The 13,827-nt window shown below is 48.7% G+C and overlaps 3 protein-coding genes across 3 annotated transcripts; all 3 read right to left on the reverse strand.

Moving 5' to 3' along the window:
• Positions 1–3,237: 3,237 nt before the first annotated feature.
• Positions 3,238–6,666, reverse strand: AFUA_6G06870 (casein kinase I; the record flags this gene model as incomplete). Its single annotated transcript, XM_745487.1, has 6 exons — positions 3,238–3,482; positions 5,122–5,694; positions 5,748–6,153; positions 6,206–6,354; positions 6,408–6,477; positions 6,538–6,666. The coding sequence occupies 6 exons, from the start codon at positions 6,664–6,666 to the stop codon at positions 3,238–3,240; spliced, it is 1,572 nt and encodes a 523-aa protein (XP_750580.1).
• A 1,697-nt stretch (positions 6,667–8,363) lies between these two features.
• On the reverse strand, positions 8,364–11,215 carry rtt106 (putative negative regulator of DNA transposition (Rtt106)). The gene is made up of 4 exons (XM_745488.2): positions 10,975–11,215; positions 10,538–10,876; positions 10,116–10,472; positions 8,364–10,060 (listed from the first exon to the last, which is right to left on the reverse strand). Exons 1-4 carry the CDS (start codon positions 11,090–11,092, stop codon positions 9,495–9,497), a joined length of 1,380 nt encoding a protein of 459 aa, XP_750581.1. The 5' UTR covers positions 11,093–11,215; the 3' UTR covers positions 8,364–9,494.
• Positions 11,216–11,408: 193 nt separating this feature from the next.
• AFUA_6G06890 (mitochondrial 54S ribosomal protein uL24m) lies at positions 11,409–12,727 on the reverse strand. Its single transcript, XM_745489.2, has 2 exons — positions 12,258–12,727; positions 11,409–12,197 (listed from the first exon to the last, which is right to left on the reverse strand). The coding sequence occupies exons 1-2, from the start codon at positions 12,672–12,674 to the stop codon at positions 11,550–11,552; spliced, it is 1,065 nt and encodes a 354-aa protein (XP_750582.1). The 5' UTR covers positions 12,675–12,727; the 3' UTR covers positions 11,409–11,549.
• Between the last annotated feature and the right edge of the window lie 1,100 nt (positions 12,728–13,827).

The following is a 13,827-nucleotide window of genomic DNA, read 5'->3' on the forward strand; positions in this document are numbered from 1 at the left end:
CTTAGCTCGCCAAGCCGGCCAAAAAAAAAAAGAAAAAAGGATGCCTTCTAGAACAATTATAGAAGCTGCCAACTGGAGTTACAAGAAGCCACATCACCAATAGTTCGTCAAGAATGCACTGTTACGGAGCACAGCGTTACACTTTCAGTAGCATCCTTCCTCTTACATTTCACCGAAGAGACTACTACCTGTATCCATCAACCGAATCCGTTCGTTCGATTTTTGCCACGTACAAAATTTTCAGGGGAATTAATGTGGCATGGTCATGCTACTGCGCCATCATCACCAGCGTAGCCATTCCTATTCTTCCCGATGGTTATCTTATCCACAGTATACTGCGGAGGTACACTGATAAGATTCGAACGATCGTCGAACTGGTGTTTTAACACTATACTAGCGCTATTGTGATCATTTTCTTAGGAAATTTGTTGATATCGTACCTCTCGTACGGAGTAGATATCAACACCGATCTTCTAGTTTTGACTCATCAGATTCAGATCTTCGACCGGGCGGCTCCACAGCAAGTCTCGGTCATCCGATTCGGACCTTGAACTGCGAAAGATGAAACAGTCACGAACGGAGCAGATACGAGGGTCCTTTGTCTACACAGTATGCCGTTTCCGAAACATATGGGGATGTGAGTTACACTAGACCATCTCCTTAGTGAGACTATCGCCACTGGTCTGAAAAACTCTTCTTCGCCAGCTTCCAAGGCCTTCAGGCACTCTTGGGCTGTTCAATGCACCCGCTGTTTGCCACTTGATATTAACCACTCAACTATAAACAAGTTGACAATAGTGCTACATCAATATCTCAACTAGACAGGAACACGGACGACGGTGGTCTACGCCGATTTCCGAGACAATCCGAGCAATGACTGAAATCGACTGCTTCTAGAATAATGCATTGACCGTAGGCTCTTTGGAACAAACTTTTCGTAAATAGTGGCTAGTCTAGTAACTGCAAGATTTCGAAAGTTCAAAGCTTACCGCAGGCTTCTTAGTAGCATCTTAGTAGCATCTGAGCTATCCAGCAGACAGATCATACGAAGCCAAAGTATCAAGGACTTGCAGGTAGGCGTTGGAGTCGGACACGTCTGATCTCCCGGCATTGGAGTTTTCTTCTCTATCCAATGATAAAAATATAAATTCAGCATCCAAGTCTTTATCACAAGATGCATCTATCCACGTGTCGTAGGGGGCAACGCCACGTTGACACTGTTGATAGCAACATTCGTCCAGCAAAACATTACTGTGCGAGCTGCGAAGACCAAAACAAACACTAAACAGAAAAATGCTCAACAGAACCCAACAAGCGAGCGAGTCAAGCAGGAGGTCGACTCGGACCTGTCCCTGAATCATCAGGCTAAATGCAATCTGCAGTGCTCCGCGACCTAATGTGCACCGGCCCAACTTGGCCTCTGCTTTGACCCTCGGCTCTCGCCTATCAAGTCCTTCAGTGGAGTGCCTTTGCAGCCTGGATGCTTGGATGCCCAGCAAGAGGCTGTCGAGTCAAGTCTGCGCATGACAGTTTGGGGTCAACCGGTCAAGACAAGGACCGTCAGAGCGATATACGGATTCATCTAGAAGATTCACTCTACAGGTTGTCAAACTTGGAGTGGATACTGAAGTCTGAGTTCCAGATCCACAATTCTTCCGTTGTTGGCAATGCAGCGAGAGCAATGCAGTCACTGTGAGCTTTGGAAGAGGAGAAAACCGATAGCGTGCGAATCGGGTGACTCTGAATCATGCGAACCGATTCCGTCTCTGCTGAATTGCTTCATGCTTCTAGCCTGTTCGGGTCATCAAGCTGTGCGGATTTCATAATCCACCGCTGTGATGATGGTCTGATCCTGACAAATGGGGTGCGTCTTAGGTTTGACCTTCGGCTTACCGTGTCTCGACTTCGACAGAGACGTCTGGATCGATCCTGTCATGACAGTTGATCATTGCTAATAGATTGCTTCACGGGGAGGTCTACCCGGGGATCAGCAACTCTCATCCATCTGTTGATCCGTTCTAGAATGTCTCAGTGGGGATCGTCGCACCCTCTGAAACAAGGAAATTAAATCCACACTGAAGACGCAACCATGCCCAGCACTAGGAAAGACGGGACGATCCCCACGGCAATGACTTCATCTGCTCTCCACCGGGGAGATCGAAATATGGTTATATTCTTTGAGATGAGGCGCCAACTTTGAAATTGGGAGTGCAGTACGTACGTACGTACGCCCCTACACCTCATCTGGCCTATGGTGTGGGTAATATCGACTTCGGGTTGGACGACGTCATACTTTTCGAGTCCGATCTTATTTTGCAACTTTACAGCGTTGATTGATTGTACCGTGGGAAATCAAGCCATTCGCTTCGCTGCGTCTCGACGAGCCCATCAATTACCCCGTCCTAATAGTTTTTCTGGCTCTCATCCTGAGCGTCAAGTCGATCACTGGTTGATCGAAGTCGTAGTTCGATCTCAGGGTCAAACCATCAATCGTCACTTATGCCACTATTCACAGACCTTCCTGTATGGGAAGCCTGGCGCCACACCCAGCTTGTGGAGTTTGAATTACTCCAACATGCATACTTACTGTGCAGTAACTTCTCTGAGTATCAGCACCCTCAATTGGACGATGTTCCATCTTACGAGGAGATCTGGCCCGCCTCCCACCTAACTAGCTTGGGTAGTCACTTCAATTGCAACTGAAATGACCTCGGCAACGTCATGGACCCATCTATCTCAGACGCTGGCGGCATGGCATGCACACGGACGGCATCTAGCATAAAGCCAAACACAGCCAGACACCACTCACTGTATGTACATAAGAAGTAAGCAAAGGCCAGGGCAGGGAGTCAACGGGTTCAACATAGCACTCTTTACTCCGTAGACTAGCATTTCTTCCTCTTAACAGGGCAACTACTTCCTGCAAGCCTGCACTCCTACCCTCTCGAAACGAGTACGCCGTAAACAACCCTGTCGACTTACCACTTACCACTTTATCACTAGTAGTCTCCTCGTAGAGACTGGACTAGACACCTGGCGAATCCAACCCCTGCGATTCCAAGGCCCCCAACTCTGCATCTGCATGTGAGCAATCAATCATAGATCCTAGTTCTGCAGAATCCTCCCCCCCTCCCTTCACCCCCACCAGTAACAGGCTAGTCTCTCCGTAGGGAAGTCACAACCGTCATTCGCCATGCCTGAAACGGGGAAAGTCCATCTGTCGATCGTTGGACTCCATCATCTAGTTGCTGGGAGTCTCTCGTTGGTGTTATGGCTGGAGGGTATGGAGTACTGAGTGGCTCGAAGCTGCCGAACGTAGTATAGTGCGCGCTGCTGAAGAGGCACATCAGACCACAGAATCCTTGTCATCTGCCATCGGGATCGTCCGATTCTTGCCTCTGATGTCGGGACAAAGTTTCCCTTAGTCTGTCGAGTTGTTGATGAAGGTGAAAGACCAGCCCGATCATCCCATTGTTGATGATCTGTCTCCTCCAGCGAAGAGATGTGCACGTATGTATGTAATTAGTGTCCTGCTAGGCAAAGGTACATCGAGGAATTCTGTAGAGCATGCATATTCTTCGAAGCTGCGATTCTTGCATTGTCCTTGCGATTGTCTAGAGCTACCTATCTCTTGGTTCATGGACTGGGATCACAGAGTTGACTATCTTCAAAGAGACCGTGATACTTTAATCACCCAGGCTAAAACGTCATGCTCCTTATGGGGATATGGCCTGTCGACCTCCGTATCAAAGCATACTCTGCAAATTCATCATTCTACTGGTTGCTATTTGTAACACTGAGTACACTGCTGGCTGATGACTGATACTCTCTACACCAGCTCTCGGTAGCCAGTTGTTGCATGTGTAAATGTAGGACACGATTTTAAAAAGACTGCCAGGAAGAAACACACATGGACGCTATCTTCACAGAACCAACCCGCTGCTCAAACACGAATACAGGCGCAAAGATTAAATTCAAACGCGGTATTATAGGACAGAAGCATATATCAAACACGTTCCCTCTGTGACAGTTCATTCCTTGAAAGGGGCAAAGAGAAGGCAAGACAAGGAGCACAGAGCACGATTGCGTGAGGGAGCAGGCAGAATAGCGGAGCATGAACCAAGCACAAAATCACCCCCAGGGACTCCCTGCAGACAGACGCTCAGGAGCAAGGACGAACAGGAACACAACAGACAGCCACAGGCCGCTTTTGAGAGGATGAACACCATGACCAATGGTACATCCCACGTTGGACATATTCAAAACATTTATATGCTAAGCTTCGCGTGAAAACAGAGTGACTGCCCGATCCAGGCGGGAGGGACTCTTCCATCAAATGCACAATCGCCGCTTATTCCTCGGTCATTAAACAATTATCATCGAAATGACAGCCACGGCAAGCCACATAGAGACGGAAGAAGGTGGTGTGCGATGAGGCGAGGAGCGACGCGGCGACAATCAGGGTAGTGATCAAATAAACTGCGGCAGCAAACAAGACAGAAATAGAGATCTAATATTAGATGGCTGACGCCAGAAATGCGCAATGGAAAAACTGGACAAAAAACACACATGCAAGGGCAAAGAGAGATTCTCAAAGTTCGCCGTTCCGAGCCGTAGCACCATGAAATGAATGATGACTATGATATTTGTGTGGATGACGGAGTATTCGGTAGGGAGGTTGCGAACAGCGCCCACGTTCAATGGGCGGGTCAAGCTCCAAGCTCGAGTAAAAGATGCCGACAGAAGTTATAGCGAGCGTAGACAGGGCGGTTCTGTGACCCAGGACCAAGACCCATTGATGACAGAAGAGAAAGGCTGAAAAGAAGAGCATGGAACCCCCCGAGCCATCGTGCACTCATCTGGGAGTGATGCCTGTATAGCCGGCTAGATCCGAACCACGGGGGTAGTCACCCCTGGCAGGAAAAAAGGAATCGCAAGAGCATGCTGCCTCTCAAGCCTACCAAAAATTTCGACACAAAGAGAAAAGAGCGTTGAATGATCAACATGACCACAGAGTGATATAAAATTACAGAGACGCCGTCGGTGGACCTTGTGTCAACCTGGAAGCTTGCATAAGCACGGAGGCATGGCCCTTGGAAACTTGGCAGATTCATCACCTACCGCAGCACAGCGCTTTCATCAATTTTTGGACGAAAGTAGGCTGCGGGTCATTGCCCTGGGTGCCCTGGCCTTGTTGGCTGTTCTTCGTGGGATTCGCCGGACTTCCCATGTGACCCGACAAGTTCGCGTTCGAGTTCTGGAACTGCGCCTGGGTCGATGCCGTTGGTGTTGTCGCTTCCAAACCCCCGCTCTGACGTTTCGGTGGCATTCCGCCGGAGGCGCTTGGCCGGTCGCGCGTTTTCCCAGCTCCAGGTTTCGCTGGAGATGGGGGCGGGGGCTGCGCGGCGTTTAAACGGTCTGCAGTAACGCCAGGCCTCTGGCTGCCGCGGAGCTGCTGTGCATGGAGCTCGCGGGCAGACGAATTGGGAAGATTGTGCTGCAGGTGCTGCTGGGACGAATACGCCTTGTATTCCCAGCCCCTGCCGCCGTTCAGTTTCATCCAGTCATACTCTCCATCCTCTACTTCGCCAGCGTTCTTTAGAGCTTGGGTAAGCAAGTCCCTCAGGTAGTCATAATCGGGGGTGTCTTCGAAACCAAGGTTGCGGACGTAGGTGAGGTACTTGTTGAATTCCTCTGCATGATTAAGTCAGTTCCATTGAATGTCTACAACTTGGTGAACAACATACCTGGATATCCTTCGCAGAGATCCTTGATGGCAGTGGTTTGCTTCTTTTCTCCGATCTTCTCGTACTTTTGCTTGTTGGTAGCTGCCTTCAACCCCTGCCAGGGAAGGCCACCTCGTAAGAAGTAAAGGAAGACGTGGCCCAAAGCTTCCAAATCATCCCGTCGTGATTGTTCCCGTCCCAGATGAGTGTTGATACTCATGTAACGTGCTGTACCGGACAGCGATTTCCGTTCACGATAGGGGATGTGCTGCTTGGTCTTGGGATCTCTGTATTGCTTGGCCATACCAAAGTCGACGACATGAATCACATTTGCAGCCTTGGTGCCCGGCCGTCCGATGAGGAAGTTGTCCGGTTTGATATCGCGATAGATCAGATTCTTTTCGTGGATTGTTTGGACGCGCGAAAGCTGGTAATGGTGTTAGTATCGGGCACGCCGGAGGAGTAAACACAACACGCACCATCTGCTTGGCGACCATCACTACGGTTTTAACAGTGAACCGACGATTGCAATGATCGAAGAGGTCTTCAAGACTAGGACCAAGAAGATCAATGACCAAGATGTTGTGCAACCCTTCCTGGCCAAAGTAGTAGACATTAGGAATGCCAGCTGTAGTCGAGTCAGAATCAATGACCAGCCTTTGTATTACTATGTGAACTTACGGCATCCGACCAAGATCTTATATGTCCGGTATTCATCGCGCAGTTGAGGTGCATCGCTCTTGCGTGGTTCCTGTGACAGTTAGATCATCAGGAGTCATTGGATTCAGACTCGCTTTCGAGCGAAACATACAAATTTGATAGCCACCTGTTGGTTGTTCAAGAGGTTTGTACCCTCGAAAATAACACCGAAAGATCCTTCACCAATCTTCTTCCCCACTCTATAATGAACTCCAACAACGTTGGACGACGAAGATGCCATGTTCGCAACCGTGTCTCGATATCAGGTTAGACCGACTTCGAAGTGACGATTCTGGAGAACCCCTTCGATATATTATCACGTGGAAGACGGACTGCACTCAATTGAGCTGTCAGCAACTGAGATGACCATGAAATGGCGAGAAAAAAGTCCGAAAAGAGTAACTTGAAACCCAGATCCTGCAGTCTACTTACAGATGTTCGTCGAGCCACGTAGGAATAAGAACAGGTTTTGTTCCTTCACCAAGCCGGACCATTCATGAACGAGTTCGAGGTGCAGCTAAATCGATCTGGAGAATAAAAGGCGAAGCGGAAAACCGATGACAAGCCTGGGGCTGTTAAAGACGATTGCAACAGTGATATAGATGGCCTAGGAAAAGGCAATAGTTGAATTTGTTCAGGATTTGTGACAGGGAGGCTAGAAGTCGAGTAGGTTGCTCCGCCGACTGGGACTCGGGGCTGTACACTGGCAATGATTGCGGTCGGGCGAACACCGTGGAAAATGGAAGGATGGGGAAAAGGAATTAAGGAAACAAAAAAAAGGCAACTCCCAGGAACCGACAAACCAACTGCGTGGCAGCACAATACGCCGCACTGTGCAGCGGTTGATAGGAAGATTGGAGAGCTGGAGGAGAGGGGAGACTCAACAGGTGAAGGAGAAGGAGAGAGGAAGATGGGGAGTCGGACAAAAAGAGAAGAGGAAACGGAGAAAGATGGAGGACGATGAGTGGTTAGAACCGGGGGCCCACGCAGCGTACACCAGTCAGAACTGCAGGACAGGATTTAGACTAGGTACCTACCTACGGGGGAGGGAAAGGGAAAGGAAATGGAAATAATGAGGCGGAGAGAGAAGGAGCCAGAGTTGGCGCTCACTGCACTAATACCACACTAGATACCTTGCGATCTGAGAGAGAGTTGAGAAAGGACGATACCTTAAGATTTTTAGGCAAGGAAAGGGGATCTGGTTGGATGATTTGCCTGAGCGAAAGAAATCTTGAACGACTGTCACTGGTTGAGTTAGGCTTCTTGAGTGCCTGAGGTACCTACCTGAGTACCTTTACCTTCGGGTACTGCCCCCATGTAACGGCCAGTATTGTACAGTCTCGGAACGGTAATTTTCAATGTGGTCAAGATCTTAGTGGATTTTGTCAAGGTTTGGAAATGGATGAATATGCAGAGTAATTTTTATTGTATCTACCCGCACATTACTCAATGCATCACCTTACGATACCTCCTGGGTGAAGTACTCTAGTATTCAGTCTGAGACCCTCGATCCCCTGTAGTTAAGGGGCCACAAAGTGACCATATTATTATCGCCCAGTTGAGGGAGGGGGCGATGGTCAAAGTTCACCGGGGATAGCTAAGGAAAAAGCGGTAATCCGTAATCATTTTCCGTACGTTCTCTGTACTCAGTGCCAGTTTGGCTCAGGGACTCACCATTTGTCTATCCAGCGCTCGTAATGTTTAAAGATGGAAAACCCTGTGTGGGTTATGTTGGTGTTGGTCTCAAGCCTGCTAGTGATGAGCCAGTAAGATATCAGATTAGCTCAACAGAGGAGGGCTGGAGCTTCGAGCTTGTCGAAGCTAGATATCTAGTCTATCGAATCTAGTGCCTGAAGTAGTAGTGCTCCATTACAACGTATGAGTACTAAAGTTGGATCAAGTACGGAGTACATAAAGGAAGGAAACAAACCATCTTAACTTTGGTAAGTCGCAGAATTGTGTAAGGGGTCGATTTGGAATTTGATCTGATCAAGACCTTTTGTTACTGCGGTTACTATCATGCTTCACCATTGATACTATCAGGTAAATCCCTGCAGACTAGGTACCTACCTACTTTCTTGTACTACGGAATGTCACATTGTATTTAGGTTCGTCAGTCTTTGGTATGTTACATAACGGTTATAACCCGGCTCGACCTGACAATTACATTGAGGTAAACATATGTATTTGAAGCTCTGTTTACAATTTGATTTCTGTCCCCAGGTTCCCTGGAAGTCACCGTTAATAATGTATACCAATTCAAGAACCTTTCATAAGCGCCACGGATTATGTTTTGCGACTCGACAGTTGTTCGTGTGGCGACAACAGTAGCCGGAGTTGGTTGGCATTGCTGCGGCGGAGACGCCCCTGATACCGTTTGTACCTGGCCAGGGGATGTGATGCCGCACATCTGTATTTTTCTACCCAATTTACCTCCCTAATACCGACTGGTACAGAGGACATAAACCCTTCGTTGATCTTGAAGCGTCTCTAGAAATGGCTTCAGCTAGATCTCAAATTCCTTAATGATGGTCGGACGGTAGAGCGCTAAACAAGACCGACCGAGTGGTTCACAGAATCCTGATCTGAGTACAGAATAGACAACGGATTGGCAGAGAAAAGAGGATTGAGTATGGCACTATCAACGGCGCAGCAGGATCTGCCACGTCCCACTGGCCCACTATATGATGCCATAATAACTTCCTTTCTGTCCATCTCTCTTTCCTTGTGGGCCACTCGAGTCTATCAAACCTTGTTGGCATGAAACGCGGAGTTAGATTCATATCGGCATCTTATTGGATGATGGTTACCTGCGCAAGCCAGGGCAGGCACTGGTCATGCATGGTGTCTTTGTGATTGTCAGCGCATCTGTTATTCATGTTCCACAAGAACCAGACTCGATCTATCCAGCGGTTTGTGATTAAGCTTACTGTAGATTTAGAGAAGAACAATTGGAAAGTAATCGGATGCACGTTATGTCAATTACAGTGATGCAAAGCGCCAGTCAAATGACAGGATCTTGTTTACGTCGAGTGCACGAAAGTTAGTGTCACAGATCCGAGACACAAATCACAGTTCGTCCTCAGCTATGTCTTCTGCTTCGCTCCCAAGCTCGGCCGCAACAAGGTCTTGCCCTTCATCATCTTCGTCGCCTTCTTCATTGCCATCGTCCCCCTCTTCGCTGCTCGAGCCACTACCATCGCTCTCGCCATCGCTCCCAGGATTGTAGTCTTCTTCTTCCTCATCCTCCTGATCTTCAAGCTCGCGCTGAGCCTTTTGTAATTCGCTCTCCTCCACAGCATTGTCGTTCGCGGTGCCAGCAGCATTTTCCTCTGCCTTGGCTCCGTTGATATTGTAGCGCTTAGCACGTCGCGCTTCTGCGAGACTCGCGTCTTGTAGACCGTTTTTCTTGATATATGCATCAATACCGGCATAGTCAGCCTGATCAATCATGGACAGCTCGACTTCCTGCGTCGCGTTTTCACCACCATTGTGAGGCCGCACCGCGATGTTGAGGTTGAAGGTGCGCTGGAGGACTGAAGTGTATGAGACCGACTCAATGTTCTCAAAGGCGAAGAAGATTAATGGCTTCTTGAAACCAAAGAAAATGCCCGTAGAGAGGAAGAAAAGATAGCCTGGAAAATATGAATTAGCTCATTGACGAAGGGTCAGAATTGGGAGACCACATACCTTCTTTGCTCCCACGGAAAGCTTTGACATGATAGGCCTTCTCTGACTTTCGATGCGCCTCTGGCATAGCACTCACAAACTGCCTCTCATCCGGCCGGACGACTTTCGTATGCGATAGATTCTCATTCAATACCCGTCGGACCAAGGCCTCAGCTGTCTCTCCATCACCAGCCCCAACCTGCTGCCCATTGCCGGAGAATGCAGCCTTAGCCGGTCCATCGGAGACAGTCCATACCATAGACTCGAACGCTTGTTCGCCTTCCGGAGGCGGGTTGATGCCATCGCTGTATTGCGGGATGATACAGAAGTTGAATTGTCGTTGAGACTTCTCGGGCACAGGAAGGCACAAAACATGTCCTATTAAACGTACGGTCAAATGTCAGCACTCTCCAGCTACCAAGCACAACGCGCTCAAAACTTACGTATTCTATCCATTGGAACACCAAATTCCACTTCCTTTGACGTTTGGTTCCGCGCGCGCAGAGAACCGCGCCCAGCAGTTACCTCGAGGGTGAGCTTCTTGCGTTGCGGTATAGCAAAGGAGACATCCTGCATGGAGAATTGTAACGGCGCTTCCGCCTCAACATTGCCTGGAGACTGTGTATCGCCTGCGGCATTGCCATTCTGGAGCTTCCGTTTCTTCGCGGCAGGGGCTTCGTCGGCCTCTACGGGCTGGGTGGGTGGGATAGCGTGCCTGGCCAGCAGGCTGGAGGTATATTTAGCGATATCCTCGAAGAGAGGGACATGTTGCGGGGTATTCTCTGTTAAAGGGAAAATATTAATGTTAACTTATAATCACAGCAGCATCTCGTAACTGCAGAAGCCTGACAGAAACCAAAGATTGTGGGAGTGTGCGTACCAATCGCATCATAAACTCGTTTCTTCAAAGAAGGTTCAGCAGCGAAGGCATCTTCAATCGCAGGGATACTGGTTGAAAGGGTCTTCGTAGCAGATCGGTTGATTGTAGCAAAAGACATGACGATAAATTACAACATACAGCCCCAAATAACAAAAAGAAATAGCGAAGACGGGGCTGAACTTTTTTATGTGTCAGAAAAAAAAGGAAGAGAGAGAGAGAGAGAGATAGAGAGAGAGAGAGAGAGAGAGAGAGAGAGAGACAAAATCAGAGTGCGGATAGATGGAATGGGAGATAAAGACCACGGGCCCTCCCCGGCGGCAGATCGCTCGAGATGACTCTCCTCTATCTCCATTGTGTTCATGCTATGGTGTTTCATTTGATAAGCCATTAGATAGCCATTGTGTTGCATTGCAACCAAATGATACTATTGCGCATTTGAGCAGACAAAAATACTTGGTATTTTATTGTCGAATTGCTCTAATTCTCTTATGCTACAGTACAATTGTATACACACAGTTGAACCCAAAGAAAGAAAATGTTGAATACAGTATCCCGAGTAGAACGTCATTTGGAATTTAAGCAGAAGACCCAGCTTTCTTCGCCGCATTCTGTTGCATGAAATTCGCGATGAAGCCAGCCGTCTGGTCATCCATAATGTAGTTTCCGTCGGCGTCCCGTCTGGCGCTCATTCTTTCGGCCTTCTTAGCCCGCAACATGGCGAGGAATTCACCCTTGGGCGTCATCAAAGACCTGCTTTGAAGATACTCCTTTCTGAGGTCCTCCATCTTCTTCGATTCAACCCATTCGGGATCGTGCCTCGTCCGGTACTTGGAGAATGGGTTGCGGAGCTCATCGAGGACGCTAGGAGGGAACGGGGGGTTGTGCAGCGAAGGAATCCATGTCGGTGTCTCAACTTCCATACGGAGTGTGTCCCATTCCTCATCTTTCATCGTGGCGGGTTCGCTGCGGGGCCACGGAATCTCTATGTTCTCACCGGCAATATATCTGGTGTGTTTCGGGGTGTCTGTGCCGTATTCTCTCTCGAGTATAGGCTCTCCTCCATAGACGTGCTCAACCAAGACGTCCCGTGTGACGCCCGTCTCCGGGTCATCGAGCGCAACCACGAGTCGGACGTCATCAAGAGAGATCGGCAGGTTTACTGAGTTGAAGGGAGTCTTGTTTCCGTACTGCTCGTTCAACCACTCGGGGAAATGCACATCGGCCTGTAGAAACCGCCGGTCTTAGTAGGTAGACATGGATCGTATGCAACCGTGAAAACGCACCATATTGAGGTCCTTAACCATCACAGTCTCGTTGTTTGGGTCCACCTTGATGACCTCGCCGATCTTGCCCTTGTCTCTGCCCTTCATGATACACACCCGGTCACCCGCAGCAATATTGATGTACTTCCTGCGCAAGTGCTTGGGTATCGTCGGAGGATTCATCGCCTGTGGGCTGAGGGAACCGAAGGTCTTTGCATCGAGACCTGCATCACGCTTTGGAGCGAGAGGCCCTCGCAACCAGTCTTCCCGGCGTCGTATTCTCTCGGCGCGGACATTGTCGAGTTCTATGCGGTTAAAGGCGAAGCGTTGTCTCAATGCATCTTTAAATTCTTCGCGCTCAGCGGCCTTGGCCGCTCGAATAGCCTTTCGCTGAGCCTGATTCCTCGCTAGGGCTGTCCTCCGGATAATTTTCTGCATCTTGAATGATGCTGTCCTAGCAATGGCCAATTGTGGATCACCAACAGTTCCTGAGATATCACTTGGGAAGGGAAAATTGCGGCTTCTGGGTGCACGTGACCGACAATGCGTGGAAGTTAGGGAGAGCCAATGGGAGTCGTCGGACATTGAACTTCCTCACAACGCGTTATCAATAATACCTAGCGAGCAGGGGGGGTTGTTTCAGTGTCTTGAAATCTAGTTCTGCTCTTATCAATCTGAAAGCTTTTGCACCAGTTAGTCAAACCCTTCGTCAGATATGACAAATTCTTGCTAGTATCGAATTTCTTATATTCTGTAACTGGTTACGACAGAGGATACCGATGAAATATATATGATGAATGTGTTCCAGATTTGCATTCAGCTCAGATTCTCCAAATGCGACTGTACGAGTGCTCTGGATGATGTCTTCTACTCCCGCCAAATCAACGTTTAACATCTTGCTCGGAAAGCATGATGATAATAACAGCTGTACGGTTGTCCAGAGTGTATAGGCTCTGCATCGAGCAATATAATGACTGCATTTCCAGTATTATAGTATCTCTTCCCAGCTCTATGGCGCATTCGTCTCGACCAAGAGCATTTTGTCAAGCCAAGCTAGCTCAATAGTAGTCAGACTCTATGCAGGGCCTTACACTCACAATCACACCAGATTGCGCCATCATTGATGGCCATTCGTCTATGACCAGGGACGACTCAAGCGAGTTCAAGTGTGCAAGGACGAGGCTTTCCACTTGGCTCGCACACCCATTGCCACATACGTGGATCGCAAGAGGGGGAGACGACAAGAGAATCCAGCCTCATGGAGACAATGTGGCATGTGAAGAGTCTGAAGAACTGAGTTCGTCTCACAGTCATTGACAATACCGCTTTGCGCAGAACAAGGTTCATGCTGGAGGGTTCACCATGGGCCTATTGCATTGGCCTATCACATGGAGCTGAACTCCTTACATCTCAAGCGGAAATGCGCACCAACCAGATATGTTCCCTTCTCGGAGTGATAAGGCTAGGAACGGTCGCGTGAAGACACGGTTTATCTTAAGCTGAGTGTATACTAATCAGCGTGGACAGCACCTGTTCGATATAAACTGTTTGCAATTAAAAAACCAAGCGCTGTAGACAGTCACGTAGCATT

This window comes from Aspergillus fumigatus, chromosome 6 (genome assembly GCF_000002655.1).
Source record: "Aspergillus fumigatus Af293 chromosome 6, whole genome shotgun sequence".
Lineage (NCBI taxonomy): Eukaryota > Fungi > Ascomycota > Eurotiomycetes > Eurotiales > Aspergillaceae > Aspergillus > Aspergillus fumigatus.